Here is a 17068-nt window from a genome sequence, read left to right as displayed (position 1 = left end):
CAGAGGCATGGCTATCAGTTATGAGACAACTTTAAAGGTCCAAGCAAGACGTGGGGTGGAGGGGGCCAACCCAGAGAAAGGGAATGGAAAAGAAAGTAGAGATTGATGGAGTATGAGAAACAGAGTTGACGGCATTGAGTGACCAGGTAGAAATGGGAGGGTGAGGAGACACGCTTAAACCAGCTGTCACGTTTTTACTGGCTCAGTGGATCCTGGTGCCTTGGCTGAATGAGGGACAGTATCAAGAGGAATGCCAGCGGTGGTCTCAGAGCCCTGATTCCTCCCCTTTATAAGATTAAGGCACATTGCACACTGCATGGCGCTAGGCATGTGGCATTCCACCACCCCTCCCTGCACAGACCCACGGAGCTCCTTGGGGAAAATATTCTGTCACACATCACATGATCCCTGCATACGGCGTGTCTATATAACACATTATATGATCTAACTGACCCACGGTCCACACAACAAAAACATTTCTGATTGACTGACTGAATAAACGTACCATGCCCAGGTTCAATGTGCTGCAACTACCCATTTTATCCTTTGCATAAAACAGTCATCTCCAAAGGCAGATAACTCACCTCAAGGGTGTAGCAACTCAGACTACTACCAAGTAGCTTCATTTCAGACCCTGACATCCTCTGCAAATCTCAGTGTCCAATCTGCAAGAGACTTTTGGAAAGATCTACTACAAATCCCCACTTGAAAGGTGAAATCTGTGACTCAGAGAAGTTACATGACTAGCCCAAGGTCCCCTAAAATACAGGCGATCCTTGAACACCACAAGTTTGAACCACGCAGATCCACTTACGGGAGGGATTTTTTTGTTTTCAATAGTAAATACCATTGTACTACATGGACCTCAGCTGGTTGAATCTACCAGTACAGAGGGAAGTGCAGATACCGAAGGGCCGACTCTTAAGTGATACACACACTGTCCACAACAGCAGAAGGGAGGGTCAGTGTCCCCACGCCCTGCCTTGTTCACGGGCTCACTGTATCTGGTGATGCAGCAGAAATCAAAGGGAATACATGACACTTTGTAATATCTGTCGGCCGAAGTAGCTGTAACAGATTTGAAGATAAGGCACGATATCAAATGTAGCGAGGACGAAGTAAGTTGTTAAAAGTACTTGGTATTGTGCTCTAACAAAATACAAAGCAAACATCTCAGAGACATTTTCTTAAGTGATTTTTCCATCTGACAGTGAAATGCAAGGACCACAGCTCAACTCTGAATCCCGAATTAGTGTAAGTAAAACAGATTCTTACCGTGATCTTCTGAAGAGACTGGTGACCTAAAAGGAGATAATAAGCATGGTAAATCTTTTGTCAGTGATAGTTTTTTATAACCACAATGATCAAGAAGCATCTCATGAAAACCCCAAAATTCAGTTAAAGAGAAACTTAATATAATAGATGGCATAATCAACATCTGATTGTATGATTTACCCCAAATAGTAACTCCCAAAGCTTACCTGGATTGGGGGAGTGTGAGATGTGACTAAAATGTCAACCTATTATCATGGTGACATAAGACTGGAACACACCTAAGTCTGGATTTATCACACACACAAAACAAACACCTAGAGATGTGGTAACAAAGGAAATGCTGTGATATCACAGTGCTCCAGGCCAGGCCTCCAGAGAAAACTTCAGGGATAGAAATAAGCCCTCGATCAAGTGTTGTCTGAAGGTAAAAAGAAAGCTACTTGAACAATAAAAAAATGAGACAGAAGTAAAAGAAATGGCAGGCGCCCTTATCATGATAGTTTTTCGCTTCCACTCTTTGTGGAATTTAATGTTCGCGTGAACATGAGGTAGATCCTCTAGGTGGTGGCCTTACGTCTGTAAATCTACAAGAATCAGGATGAGGCAAGAGTCCCCGCTGGGGTCCCATGGAACGTGTACAAACCAATGACTTGCATATAATTTGAGGCTTCGTTCTCATTACAATAGTTACTGCAACAGATTATTAGATCAACCACGTTCACAGTAAAAAAAAACCCTTCTTTCTCAGCTGGTTATTCATTGGGTTATTTTGAGCAATACAGACACAACCTTGTGGATGAATACAGCTCAAGCTTGAGAGGTACAGTCTTGAGGACAAACGCAGGCTTCTCTTAAGAGATACATAATTCTGTCTTCAGAGGGGTTAGTATTTTCAAAGGAAAGGCAAGAAACCAAGAGAGAGGAGTTCTTTTCTCTAAATGATGGGCCTGCCAGAGCCTATAGCAGGGAGACGACCCAAGGCAAATGCCTGAGTTTGGTACTAAAGCTACCAAACTTTATGTCACTCAATTTACATATAGTCATCATATCAGTGAGACACGATGACAAATGTTGGAGCAAGAATGATTCAGTGGGTACATAGCGGTTGAGGAAAATTCTAGCTACTTTGGGATTCTTGATACTTCTGTCCTTTACTGATCAGAAATACTTCTGTCCATTATGTGAACAAAGAGTACAGTATAAAGACACAGGAGGAAGGGCGAGAGAGCTGTGAACTTGCACTGGGTGGCTAGGTGTGAAATCCTGTCAACCCTCTAGGGCTCTTCAAGTAGACTTTTGGATGTGAAAACTCTAGAGGGTCCCAAGAGTGGAGAGACAATTCGCCTCTGGGGGGTGGATTCAGGGAGCAGAAGGAAGGAACCTGACGTAGTGCTGGGCCACCACTGCGGAGGGGGCTGCTCGAGAAGAGCCACTCAGCTTCCCCAGGTGAGGCTGACGCATCCTCTCCCCGCATTTCCCCGACGTTGCGCTGTGCACACATTCATCTTCCCCACGAGGCTGGGAGCGCCCTGGAAACTAGGACCGTGCTCTTGAGGACACAGTGGGCTCTGATTAAAATGTATTAAATTGCGGGAGTTCCCGTTGGCTCAGTGGAAATGAATCTGATTAGAATCCATGAGGATTAGGGTTCAATCCCTGGCCTCTGCTCACTGGGTTAAGGATCCAGGGTTGCCAAGATCTGTGGGGTAGGTCAGATGCAGTTCAGATCCTGAACTGCTGTGGCTGTGGTGTAGGCCAGCAGCGGTAGTTCTGATTCGACCCCTAGCCTGGGAACTTCCATATGCTGTGGGCGTGGCCCTAAAAAAAGCAAAAAAAAAAAAAAAGTATTAAGTTGCATTAATTTCAGCATCGCATGCTAGTATGTGGACCCAAATATATCCAGGACCTCCTCAAAAATCACCAGATTCCCCTTCAAACTACCTTCAAGTTTGCGGGCTCCCAGGTCAGCTGTGAGGGAAGGGCCTCAGGAGTGACCCGATGCTTCAAATGAGTGACAGTGTGGACACTCTCAGAGCCGAAAGATACCCAGTTTTCCCCGGTAACAGAAACACCCACAAACAAAGGGGTGGAAGGGGCTGAGGAGAGGTGAACTATGATTGGAAGTGGAGTCTAAAGAGAAGCATATACATGGAGTTCCCATCATGGCTCAGTGGAAATGAATCTGACTAGCATCCATGCGGACTCGGGTTCGATCCCTGGCCTTGCTCAGTGGGTTAAGGATCCGGTGTTACCATGAGCTGTGGTGTAGGTCGCAGACATGGCTCGGATCCCATGTTGCTGTCGCTCTGGTGTAGGCTGGCAGCTACAGCTCTGATTTGACCCCTAGCCTCTGGGAGCCTCCATATGCCACGGGTGTGACCCTAAAAAAACAAACCAAAGAAAGAGAGAAAAGAGAGAAACTTATACTTGAAGTCAGAGAATTCTTTAAGCGGCCCAGGGCATGAACAAAGAATCGGCAGCAAGGAAACCTCTTCACTCCTGGCGTTTCGGGATGGGAGGTGAGCAAGAGCATGTTTGGCTGGTTCGCAGTGAATTTCTCACAGAGCTACAGGAATCAAGGCCCATCCAAGCCGCTGGATGACTCACTGTCTCAGGTGGAAGGCTCGTGAAGAAGGGCTTTTGCTGCCTTTCTGTAAAAGCCAAGCACTAACGTTAAACCTGAGAAATTCCAGATGGCCCCGCGGGAGCCCCAGGGGGACGCCTTCTGCGGAACGTCCAGGCAGCCGGGAAGAACGATCGATTTCAGACTCTTTCCTGAGGATTAGTCATGTTGCGTTTCTGTGCTGAATGTCTCCCACGTGCCTGGCTTTGTGGAATTTTAAGACATATGGAGTATGTCAGTCCTCACTCAGGACTTCACCTTCCACCGTAACGAGTCACTCAAGTGTACCACTGAGACCTACGCATCATCCATTACTGCTGGCAACGGGCACGGCAAGTTTTATGGAACTTAGCGCAGGCGAGAAGAAATAGCATGAAATCAGCACGACGTGCAGTTATTTTTGAAACAGAGAGGTTGAATCCCGGGAAGAGACGATCTTCAACCTGACCACAAAGAAGGGCCGAGAGCTCACTGCCCCTCCTCCGCCTCTGGCCGAAGGACCTGCGGTTTTGTCCAGCACTGTCTTTTTCTTCTCCACATGCACTTCGTCTTGGAAAACACGTCTGCTCTCAGAATGCAGACCATCACTCTACCGGTGCTCAAAGAGCTCCAGGATTTAGAGTTCTCCTCGTCACCTCTTTCCTCACCTCTAGTCGTTTCCTATGGGCTACAGATATTTATATTGATTTCTCTTTGCTTTATTTGTTTGGTATTATTTGACGCTTTTATTGCCATCCCATTCACATTTGGCAAAGTAAGACAAGGAAAACAAAAAAAAAAGTCCTGCGTTTAAAAATCTTCCTCCTATTGACCCAGAATAGTTATCATGCAGATTTGAATCTCTCCACTTATGTTGATTCAAACCTGAATGCTAATTATTATGAGACCCTACTAAGTACCAGGCCCTTGTGCCAAGCGATGCAGATTTTATTTTTTTTTTTTTAATTTTTTATTTTTTGTCTTCCTGTCTTTTCCAGGGCCGTGCTTGTGGCATATGGAGGGTCCCAGGCCAGGGGTCCAATCAGAGCTGTAGCCGCTGGCCTATACTACAGCCACAGCAATGCTAGATCCGAGCCATGTCTGCAACCCACACCACAGCTCACAGTAACACCAGATCCTTAACCCACTGAGCAAGGCCAGGGATCTAACCCACACTCTATGGTTCCTAGTTGGATTTGTTAACCACTGAGTCACAACAGGAACTCCGATGCAAATTTTAAAAAGTAACAAGATATCAATTTCAAGGAACTTATAACCTAGTGGAAGAGAAACTATGTAAACAAATGATTATAATATAGTGGGAAAAGTGCAACGATCAAGACAGGCATAAAGCCATAGCAGAGAAGAAAGGTAGACCAATTTTCTTCCCCAAAAAGGTGAAAAAAAAAAAGTCTTCAAAATGCAAGAGCCATCTGAGCTGGCTTTGAAAGATAAGTAGATGCTTATTAGGTAAGCAAGAAAAAAATTCCAGGTAGAAGCAACAGGTCTAGGAAAAAGGTTATAGAGAGGAACTTTCATCACACGTTATCAGATATACAAGCAACTCAGCGTTGCTCAAAGGTGAAAGACAAATGAACATCAGGACTAGAGGCATAAGAGGGAGGGGCCACTTCATAGGGGGAGTGAGGGGCCACCTTGAGCACTTGTAATTGACCTTCTCAGCTACGCAGAGAAGTCACACAGTCTCATTTGCTCTGTTGATGGGGCGGCTGTGGAGGGTAGAGTATGAAACAGCAAGAACAAAGGCGGAAGACAAGACGGTTATCCCCAAACTCCTCCATCAGTACCTCTGCTCTTAATTCTTCTTGAAATTCATGAAAAATAACAGAGAGAATGAGACACCGAAAAGGAAACATCATCTCTGGCTAAAACTAGATGATGTCCATGCACTGCAAGTACCCTAAATGAAGAAGAGCTACTAAGGGTAGTAACACAGGACCAGATTTCAGGGAGACAGAGAGTGTTTTGATCTTGTTAACTGAGGAGACACAAGCTCTGTCATGTACCACAAAACCGCTGACAGAAAGCCCTCTGCCCTGAGCCATTCAGTAGCAGAATCAAACTCTGGAGAACAGCACTGCTAAGAAAGAGTATGAAGACAACAGACCCAAAGTCAAGCTTCCAGAAACACATCAACCCACTATCCCTAATTATCCATCCCAAACTAGCAGTTCCAAAAACAACTCTCATAAGGCAAATACGAGTAATGAATAAAAAGGAACCAGCATGCTACCTACACAAAAATACTCCAAGAAGTGAGCAGAATAAGGATCTCCTGACAAAGCAGTAAAAAGACGATGGCATGAAACAGGTAAAAATTGCTAACAGATCTCCATGAAATTGAGAAATGGATAAAGGGACGGAAGAGAGGGAGGAGAGGCAAGGGCAGGAAATACAGTCTCTGTGAAGAGAAACTTACAGAAGAAACCCAATGATTTTAAAACACAGTTACAACAGCAGAGGAAAAGAACAAGGGTTTGCCTCGATCTTTGAACTCTTTTAAGTTACAGGAAAAAAAGCAAAAACAAAAACCTGTGGGCTTTTTCTCTGCGTCACCACTGCAGTGGGAGAAAAAAGGATTAAGAGGAAATGAATAACAATTAAAAAATATGTTAGGAAAGAATCCATTCATTTATTCATCCTTTTCAGTATCTGCTTTGTGGAAGTGTTTTGCTTTTTAGCCACTTTGATTCACCTTTCAATGAATTTTAATCTGAAGATTTCCTGGTAAAAGTCCCCTTGCCAACATTAACCTTGCTTAACCGAGTATTCAACTTTCCTTTCCTTATAAATGAAGACAAGACTTTCCAAGCTAGGGGACACGTGGGAACTTGAAAATGAGGGTAAGTCCAAGAAAACTAGACACCCTTTTTAAATGGGGACTTACATAATTTAACTGGTAAAATATTTTTTAAACCTACTTTTATACTGAAATTGGCACAGCCATATAATGGATTCCCAAAGAAAGCAAATGTGGCTTGAATTCTTAAAGTAATCGAGTTTGGAAAAAAAAGTCTGTTTGAGATAGTCAGCTTGAGGGAGTTCCCGTCGTGGCTCAGAGGAAACACATCTGACCAGCATCTATGAGGACACAATTTTGATCCCTAGCCTAGCTCCGTGGGTTAAGGATCTGGTGTTGCTGTGGCTGTGGTAGAGGCCAGAGGCTACAGCTCTGATTATACCCGTAGCCTGGGAACTTCCACATGCTGCAGGTGTTGCCCTAAAAAAAAAAAAAAAAAAAAAAAAAAAAAAAAAAAGATGGTCGGCTTCAGTCATTGTCTCCAAGGTACCCAAGGGGGTGTTTCCAAGGAAAAGACAAACTATGACATGATCTGCTTGCATACAGCTATCACATCTCGGAATGAATGATTGTATAAGATTAATGTATGCAGATATCCAAAGGCTGAGGCTACTGAATTAGCTGTCACTGCTTCTGGACCTTGTCACCACGAAGACACAAGGAGTCTCCGAGAAACTCAAAGGTGCATAGATTGCCTTCTATCAGCAAGTTTCCCTTCAAGGCCTCTCATCTTTCAAGTAGATCAATCCGGAGGCTTAAAGGACACTTGGGGACTGCCAGCCTCAGAATGCGTAAGAGCAAAAGTGTCATGGGTACGAAAGCCAACGTCTTTATGAAGCATTGCCTTCACTACTTGTGATGTTTTATTGTTTTTAATCAGTGAACCTAGAGCTGATACGATGGGCATTGTGCTGAATTCAGCCTTTACGATGGGATACATTTTGGATGCAGGCATTGGCATCCTCCATGAAACCGTATCTTTTTACCATTATTATTATTTGAGGAACACTGCCCTGACTCTGCTTTTTCAAAGCCTCTATAAATATTCACTATTTTTCTTCATCTCTTCTTTTTGATTTGATATCATCTAAGGCTCTCCTACGTGGCCCTTCTTTGGAATAGCTGTATCATGTCCTTCCTGCCAGAGAGAGAAGTCAATAGACTATCCATTTTATAGACTCTTTCCTGAAGACAGAGTCAATGAAGACTGGGGACCCAGCTACTAGGTGGGTCTGTTCCTTTTTGGAGAGACTCATCCACAAATGAACACTGATCTCCCTTCCCAGCATCTCCAACAGATATACCCTCTGCCTAGCTTTTCTTTTTTCACTTTTTTTTAGGACTGCACTCACAGCATATGGAAGTTCCCAAGCTAGGGGCTGTATTGGAGCTTGTGGCCTACACAGCAATGCTAGATCTGAGCCACGTCTGCAGCCTACACCACAGCTCACAGCAACACCGGATCCTTAACCCACTGAGCAAAGCCAGGGATGGAACCCATGTCTTCATGGATCCTAGTTGGGTTCGTTACCACTGAGTCATGACAGGAACTCCAATGCTTAGAATTTCGAAACCACCACCCAGAAGGGAGTTGGTCAACAGAGGAGGTTACCACAGCGAGGTGAGGATGGAATAAAATATAGAACAGGTGTAAGAGGCACCTAACTAGGCACAAAAGCAGAGATGCATATTCTGAAAATACTTAGCCATGGAGTATTTCTATAAATAGACTGTGGTGGGGGAGAGGCGCTCTGAGCTATTCATACCCACTCCCAGGCCTGGCTGGAGGAGCTCAGACCCCTTCATTCACTAGTCACCATCATGGAATTAGAACAGAAAACACAGGAGAGACAGTAGGTTCGTCTAGAAGCTATGCTACCTCTAGACTCTGCGGGGCGCACTGCAAATAAACCATTCATTGCCTGGCAGCCAAGTCCTCATGAACAAGGCAGTCTATGACCATGCACTGAAAGCAAGTCTCTCTGTGTATATTTCACCAATTCTCCTTTCCAGGTCTGTCTTTCCTTTTTACCCGCTAGCTTCTGGGATGGGCCCACAGCAAAGACAGTGTTCTCCATAAGCACAGAGATCGCCCATCCTACTCGGGGAAAGACAGACAAGTGTCTGGTTTCTAGCTTCATGGTCACTCCCAATGTCCTTTCCCTCTCTCCTCTGTCTTCCTACTTTATTTCTTCTTCCCTCCCCTGATCACAGCCCTGGAAGTTCCCTGGGCTTATCTCATCCACCTCTCACACATGGGTGAAATCCACTATCTCTCTGTAAGTGATCGGCTCCCCATCATGTGCTGATATGCCTGTCCCTACTGAAGAACATCAAGAATATTCAGGCCCGGACAAGGCTCCCTGGGCGGACCTCGGTCTCCTGCCTGGACCCTTACTGCCACTTGTCCGTTCACAAACTCTCGAGAAATGGCCCAAGTGGAAACCGATTTCCCAGCTGGACATGCCTTCCAGGTACCGTTTGAGAGTCCCCACACCACGGAGGCAGAAGCACCATCTTTACTTTTCTTTTTTACCTGGGAGTGAAGAGGCCACACAGTTCAATTTATTTCCTGAAACAGCAGATGGACAAATAACTTTCATTTAAATCAAGCCAGCCAAGGGATGACTGACTGGGGTCTGAAAGCAGGGCTGTAGGTTATCATCCTGGGCCAGAGCTTTCTCCCCGGAGCTGGCCTCAAGGAAGTATCCTGCCCAGGGACTGCTATGACCAGCCCATGACATCCTTTTGCGGGAGCCACAGGGAGATCACAGATCTAGGTAACACCTTCAGCGCCATCACTCTAGCCCCCAAGCATCCCTCACGAGGTAAAACAGAACCAGAAATCCCTCAGCACTGAGCATCTCCACCCATGATACAATCCTCCCTTTGTTTGCTTTTGCTCCCTCTAATTATGAATATTGCTATTAAGACAATGAACAAAGCACATGCAGTAAAAGAGAGAGCAGGCGAGAGTGAGAGCGAGAGAGATGAAAGTTACAGCAACCACACAAAGTGGCATTGAAATGAGAGAAAGACAAACGCATTCTCTATTCAAGTGGCCACAAACCCATTCAGGGAATGCCAAACAGCCTCAAAGGTAACATTCACCACCAACAGAGGGGAGGAGGGCAGAAGGAGCAAAATCACCGAGGGGGGAGAAGAGATGGGTATTTGCGTAGAGGTAAGGAAATAAGTCCCAAAACTCAAGTGATAAAGGCTGTTTGGGAGCTCCTTGTTTGATATAAATTTCCTCTAAATCTGTTCATGCTCATCATGTCCTATTCTTGAAGACTCTCCTATTCAAGTAGGTATCCGATGACCCCCATGGGAGCTGTACCTGAAGTTCCTCTGTGTTTTTTAAATTAAGTTCCGGTGTTTACTTATATTTGATGTTTCAAAAACACCGCTGTTTTCCCACTAGCTTGTATAATTTGATTTTCCCTGTACCCCCTCCTTGTTCAATCTGCAGAGGAGGAAGCCCCTATACACCCTTTGCGCTTGAAATTGTACTGCCACCTACTGTTCATCTATAAGAACTGCAACAAAAGAGGGCAAGGCGTTTCTTCCTAATCCTTGGGTGGAGATGAAGAGAAATGGGCCAAAGTGGGCAGTGGATAGAAGAAACAGATTTTTAAAACAGAAGGATGAGGTGGAAGAAACTATATACTGTCCAGGTTCATTCAACAAGAAAACTTAATCATGATGCTTTTTATTGTGTAAAACATGAACACTCTTGGGAAATACTTGAGCATTTTAAAGATGTTAAAAAAAATTGTACATCAGGCATAGTACAGTCATGCAGAGAAAAAAGATGTGATATTTCACATTACAAATCGCTCTCTGAAATACAGTTGCCTGCCTAAGTGCTAAAAAAGGGATTAAAGGAAGAGAAAAGTCATGTTATTCTAAAATCTGACCAAGGGAGATATATGCCTGCAAAGAGCTGGTAGGGTATCTTTCAGAGAGAGCTTCTGGCTTTATCCTAATGATGCTTGAGCTCTGGCCAACAACTCCTGATGAGACACCATCTATCTGGAGTTCTGTGAATGTGGACTTTTTTTAAAGCATCAATTGAAACACGAAGCTCTAAATTGTGAAGCCATATCACAGGAGTGCTACGTTCAGTATTAACACAAGAAACTTACACAAAAGGTCATCTCACATATTACATGATTCAGGATTGGCAATATCTACCTTATGGGGCCAAGGTAACTGAGCAAGGGCTTACCCACAGCTAATTACTTTTATGAAATGCAATAAGGATTTCTGAATCTAGCTTTAGAAAATGGAAGGAAGAAAGAAACAGGTGGAATTGGGAGCTGCTCTGGCACTTCTTTTTTTTTTTTGGTCTTTTTAGGGCCACACTGGTAGCATATGGAGGGTCTCAGGCTAAGGGTCAAATCATAGCTGTAGCCGCTGGTCTATACCACAGTCCACAGCAATGCCAGATCCTAGCTGTGTCTGCAACCTACACCGCAGCTCATGGCAACGTGCTCTGGCACTTCTCCTGAAGATAACTGTAATATATTCCAGAAGTTTTCCTATCAACACCTCCTTCACTTCTTAAAAGAGGGAATTCACGTATAAGACACCTGCAAGGGAAACAAAACCTGAAAAAAAAACTGTGTTTCTCTCTTCCCAACTTTCTGTGTCTAAGGATAGGGAAATTTCTAAGTAATCTAATATGAACAACCCAAAACAGTAAAGGAGAGCTATGAGAAAATGATACACTGATACCAAAAAATGGTAATAATTATGGTAATACAGACAAGAAGTAGAAATGGGCTCCACAGACTCTATGAGAATAAGTCAAGTCAATGTTTTCATATTAAACACTCTTACATGCTAACTCCAGTCCAGTAGTTGTGGAGGATACTGAACGTATAGCAGCCCATCCCACATCAGCGAGATTCTAAGGGGGCTGTGGAGTGAGCCTACCGTTAGAGAGAGTACTGGAGAAAATCACGGTGTCTGCCACTGTAGTTGCTCTTATGCTTGGCGATCAGCACAAGAGCCAGAAAATTTATGAAGAGGGAAAACGTGGTCCGAGTTCCCTTAATTCCCAAAGTAATTTCTCTACATTGTAGAGAACTTTCTTGTCTTGGTCTCCTAAGGGTTGTGGGTTCAAAAGTCCCTAGAGGTTCCGGAGAGAAGTTCCACACTCCATATACCCCCTCCCTCATTTCCGCATCCGTCCCTTTCATATCCCTGACCCCACACCTGAGCACACCAGGCAATTACCGGTGAATATACCTCCAACCTGAGATTACCAGGCAAATATTTTTGGAGGGATTTCAAAACTATCATTCATTCTTTAAACCAATTAATCAAACTGTTCATCTAAGGCAAATGCACTGAAAAAAAAAAAAAAAAAAAAAACAACCAGAGTTTGGGTGGGAGTTTGAGTTTGAGAAAGCAGCAAGAGGACGGGAGGGTTATTTTGGAGGTAAGTGACTAGAGACATTGTCAGGAGGCTGCTGAAACCTTGAAACGGACTTTTGAACATGGAACAAAAGAAGAAGTCAGGTGAATGGAAAGAGGACACAGGAGCAGGCCACAGAGCTCACTTCCTCTCCCCCGCACAGCCTCATCGGCGTGCCTTGAAAGCTCTGCCCTCTCTGGAGGTGAGGAGGAGGGCAAGAGGCTAGATAGCAGTGAACTTATTTCCCAGGGGCCTTGTGAGCAATGAGAGGGGGCGAGGGCAGCCTTTGAAGGGTAAGTCCCAAAAGCAGTGGTCAAGAGAGAGGACTTACACACAGAAACATTCCGTGTCACAGGCAGATGTTCCAAAGTCACAGTCAGAAGGGCCTCTTCTCTGACTGTGAGTTAAAAACAGATATGTAGCTCAGATCCTGATAGGCATCCTTACTTATAAAGCGACAGTCTGTAGGAAACAGCAGTGGCCCCACCGTCCCCTCCATGGTCAAAACCTCCATGGAAGCCCAGTGACAAGGCACATGTCAAGGACCAGCTCCCACAGGGTGGGATCCTCTAAGAGTGATGTGACAGAAGACTTAACTTTGCATACTTTCCCCCTTTCAGAAAGGAAGGAAAAGTCCTTGTTAGAGCCCTCAGAAACTGTGGGCACTTTCCTGATGGCAGGGACATTTGCCCAACAGTCCTAGGGGATGGTTCTTGACTAAATTATAATTCTAATGCTTAAAAAAACTAAGCCCTTAACATTTTGTAGAGCTAACATCTATCTATGCCAACTTTTTCTAGTTGAACCCCATCCAGTACACCCTACATCCCTACTCTATTTACCAAACTGATTAGATTGCAGAGTCAAGCCCTCAAGCAAGATCCAGCAACAGTTTCAGGGAACAGAGGACCAACTGCACAAAAACATGTTGCCTTGTGACCATGCACCAGCACGGCACAGCTCCCAGAGGATCCAAGACAGAGGAATAAAAGGTGGTCCCTTGTGTGCCCAAGTCCAACTACCCACTTCTAGCACAGCCACTGACAACAAAAACTCCCATTCCTACTGGCAGACTCCCTCTAACTCCCTGAGAGCAGAGGAGATGAAGTTATTTTCCCAATTTTAAAATGGTGCCTAAGTGATTTTGTCACAAAAGACTCTTGTTACCTTCCTAACTGCTTTCCTTAATGCCCTAAGGCAGAGCATGCTGGAAGGAAAGAGAAATCTCCTCTGTATTGTTTCTAAAGAAGATTCAGTAATTCCCTGCGAGGCTCTTTCCACTGCTCTCTGCCTATTAGGAAACTCAAGAAAAGTGCTTTTCTGCTCAAATTGCCCTCAGACTTCCTAATGCTCTGGCTTTGCCTTGCCTTCTTTAGTTGGAAACCTGAGAATTCTGTTCCACCCATAAAATTTTGATGGTTATGGTTGGTTCCCCACATGCCTAATTTCTTCCCTTCCATCCAAAACCTCTTCAAGGACCAAACTTCACTAACATAACCAAAATAATATGACATGGAGGTAGGACATGGAGACATGCTGACATTCCACTACAGGCTTCTAGAAACACCACGTCCTCCCTGACGTACCCTCTCACTGTGCTTATCAACAGTGCCTACAACTGCTTATATCCACCTTTTACTTTCTGATTTATAAAAAAGCACCATGTCTCTGAGTCATGGAGTCAGGGCATGTTTATTATGTTATAATGTTAATTCCTTGGATTAAATTGAGGAATAATTATAGAAAGGACAGCAAAATTTCTTATGAAGTATTTTGCAGAGCTTCATTATGTGCTTGGCTAAATAGGATAACAACTGGAGGTGAGGCAAGGAGAAAAAGAAGGAGAGGGGAAGATACATGTCAGCTAAATTGCAGATTTTTCCAGCTTGAGTGATCAGCAAGGGAGAGCAAGATTGAAACCAGCCAAAGCTAAGTAGGGGCGGGACCCGACTATCTTAGTGAAGCAGATGCAAGGGACCATCTCTATCCTGACAGCATGATTTCATCTCTAAGATAAATTCCAGAAACACCTGCATCCTCCTAAGAAGATTAATTTTCCCTCTTATCTGATTGTGATGCTCGAGGGCTATTTCCACCACCAAAATCACTGCCCAAAAGTCTGTCTTCCTGTTGAGAGCCTGAAGCTTTGACAATAAGCACAACTATCCTTTTTATTGGCATGGGACTATCACCTAATGTTTCAGGAAGAAATTGGGTAAAGGAAATAGCTGAAGGCAAGAGAGGCATGAAGCTAGTACTCCTAAGGTCAGCCCAGAACTTCTGTGTTTTGGGAAGAGAAGGGCTATCTTCTTGATAAGGTGGTTCAGAATTGGAGACTGCACTAAAAAGTCCATTTTTTTTTCAGTTTAAGGTATTATTAGGTCTTTTGGATATCCCTAAATAACCTGCCAGTTGTATAAACTTCCTCAGGTACACATTAGGTAGAGTGGAATGATGTGAAACAGTCGTGGAGTTCATTCAGTTATTTGAGAGGTATTGCTGGGGATAGAATGATGAAAAGGAGCTATTTATCTGTTCATGGGAAAAAGCTAAAGAAAATAATCATAGAGCCCTTAAAAAACCTATTTTTCTCCCTTAGAGGCACACATTTCCATTAATCTTTAAACACTCATCTTTTTCCTATAAAAATAAAAAGGTACAATCTGGAGGAAGCAGAAAATTCCTTTTCCTCTTCTTTCCAGAGCACTCTATGTATAGATCCATCATAGCATTTATCAGAGGAAACTATAATAACTGGTTTATGTAATATTTCCCCTTTGAGTAAAGGTTCCTCAAAGATAATAATTTCTCCTTTAGTTTTATATCATCAATGCCTAGGTATATATATTGCTACCTGGAAGGTGCTCTCTCTATGTTTTCTCAATAAGTGAATGACTAATTGAATAGTTTGACATAGTTCTTAGAATTCCAATGAAATCATAAATCATACCTGATCTATTAAAGTTCAATTTTTGATAACATTGTCTCTTGTCGGAGATATAAATGCTCTACTGATCATAAAAATCCATCAACCCTGCTTAGCTAAGCAAGTAACAGATATCTGAGTACACAGATGTCTTGGGTGGTTGCCCACACTGTCTCGCTCCTCAGTCTCTTAGTCTGGTGGCAAGATATTTTATTTCTACCTCTATGACCTATATGAGCACTTTCGGGCTCAGGACTTGAAGATACTAAGAAAAAGTACCACTCCTTCAGTTAATTTTAGGGATTTTGCATAAACCACAAAATGTAAGAACAGAAAAGATTACTTTAATTCATAAAGAATACCTCCCAGTCTCTTTACCTGTTTTTCCCTTAACCCAACTGACTCAGAGGTAAGCCTGTCCTCTTCTCAAAGATAACTTTTTAATCTCATAGATTCTTTAGTTGGGAAAAGTCCAAGAACCAGACAAAGACACTACCAAAAAAGAAAATTATAGGCCAATATCTTGATGAATATAGACACAAAAATTCTCAACAAAATTTTAGCCAACCAAATCCAACAACATATAAAAAAGATCATACACCACGACCAAGTGGGATTCATCCCAGGTTCACAAGGATGGATCAACATATGCAAATCAATCAACATCATACACCACATTAACAAAAGAAAAGTCAAAAACACACATTATCATCTCAATAGATGCAGAAAAAGCATTTGACAAAGCCCAACATCCATTCATGATAAAAATCTTTATCAAAGTGGGTATAGAGGGAACATACCTTAACATAATAAACACCATTTATGACAAACCCACAGTGAATATAATACTCAGCGGAGAAAAGCTGAAAGCCTTCCCACTAAAATCTGGAACAAGACAAGGATGTCCACTCTCACCACTGTTATTCAACATAGTATTGAAAGTCTTAGTCACAGCAATCAGACAAACAAAAGAAATATAAGGTATCCAAACTCGAAATGAAGAGGTAACACTGTCACTCTATGCAGATGACATGATACTAGATATAGAAAACCCTAAGGACTCAACCCCAAAACTCCTCCAACTGATCAACAAATTCAGCAAAGTAGCAGGATATAAGATTAACATTCAGAAATCAGGCGCATTTCTGTATACTAACAATGAAATATTAGAAAAGGAATACAAAAATACCAATACCTTTTAAAATTGCACCCCCAAAAATCAAATACCTGGGAATAAACCTGACCAAGGAGGTGAAAGACTTATATGCTGAGAACTATAAAACATTCAAGGAACTGGAAAGATATTCCATGCTCCTGGGTTGGAAAAATTAATATCATAAGGATGCCATACTACCCAAAGCAATCTACAGATTCAATGTAATCCCTATCAAATTACCCATGACATTTTTCACAGAACTACAACAAACAATCCAAACATTTATATGGAACCACAAAAGAACCAGAATTGCCAAAGCAATCCTGAGGAACAAAAACCAAGTAGGAGGCATAACTTTCCCAGACTTCAGGCAATATTACAAAGCCACAGTCATCAAGACAGTGTGGTACTGAAACCAAAACAGACATAGAGACCAGTGGAACAGAATAATAACCCAGAAATAAACCAAGACACCAATTAACCTTCGACTAAGGAGGCAGGAATATAAAATAGGAAAAAGAGAGTCTTTTCAGCAAGTGGTGCTGGGAAACCTGGACAGCTGCATGTAAATCAATGACACTGGAACACACCCTCATGCCATGCACAAAAATAAACTCAAAACGGCTTAAAGACTTAAACATAAGACAAGATACTATCAAACTCCTAGAAGAGAACATAGGCAAAACATTCTCTGACATCAACCTTAGAAAGGTTTTCTCAGGTCAGTCTCCCAAAGCAACAGAATAAAAGCATAAATAAACCAATGGGACCTAATCAAACTGACAAAATTTCACACAGCAAAGGAAACCATTAAAAAAAAAGACAACTTAAAGAATGGGAGAAAATAGTTTCAAATGATGCAA

The 17068-nt window shown here is 43.0% G+C and overlaps 1 protein-coding gene across 11 annotated transcripts in view; it reads right to left on the bottom strand.

The window, feature by feature from the left end:
* DGKI (diacylglycerol kinase iota) overlaps positions 1-17068 on the bottom strand; it is a 482044-nt gene that overhangs the window by 63247 nt on the left and 401729 nt on the right. For all 11 annotated transcript variants that reach the window (XM_021079007.1, XM_021079008.1, XM_021079004.1 and 8 more), the window contains one exon: positions 1276-1301. In XM_021079007.1, the coding sequence (XP_020934666.1) occupies positions 1276-1301 (26 nt within the window). The remainder of the gene's footprint in view (positions 1-1275; positions 1302-17068) is intronic.

This window comes from Sus scrofa, chromosome 18 (genome assembly GCF_000003025.6).
Source record: "Sus scrofa isolate TJ Tabasco breed Duroc chromosome 18, Sscrofa11.1, whole genome shotgun sequence".
Lineage (NCBI taxonomy): Eukaryota > Metazoa > Chordata > Mammalia > Artiodactyla > Suidae > Sus > Sus scrofa.
Note: the sequence above shows the minus strand (reverse complement) of the source record. Positions and strands in the feature narration are given on the sequence as shown.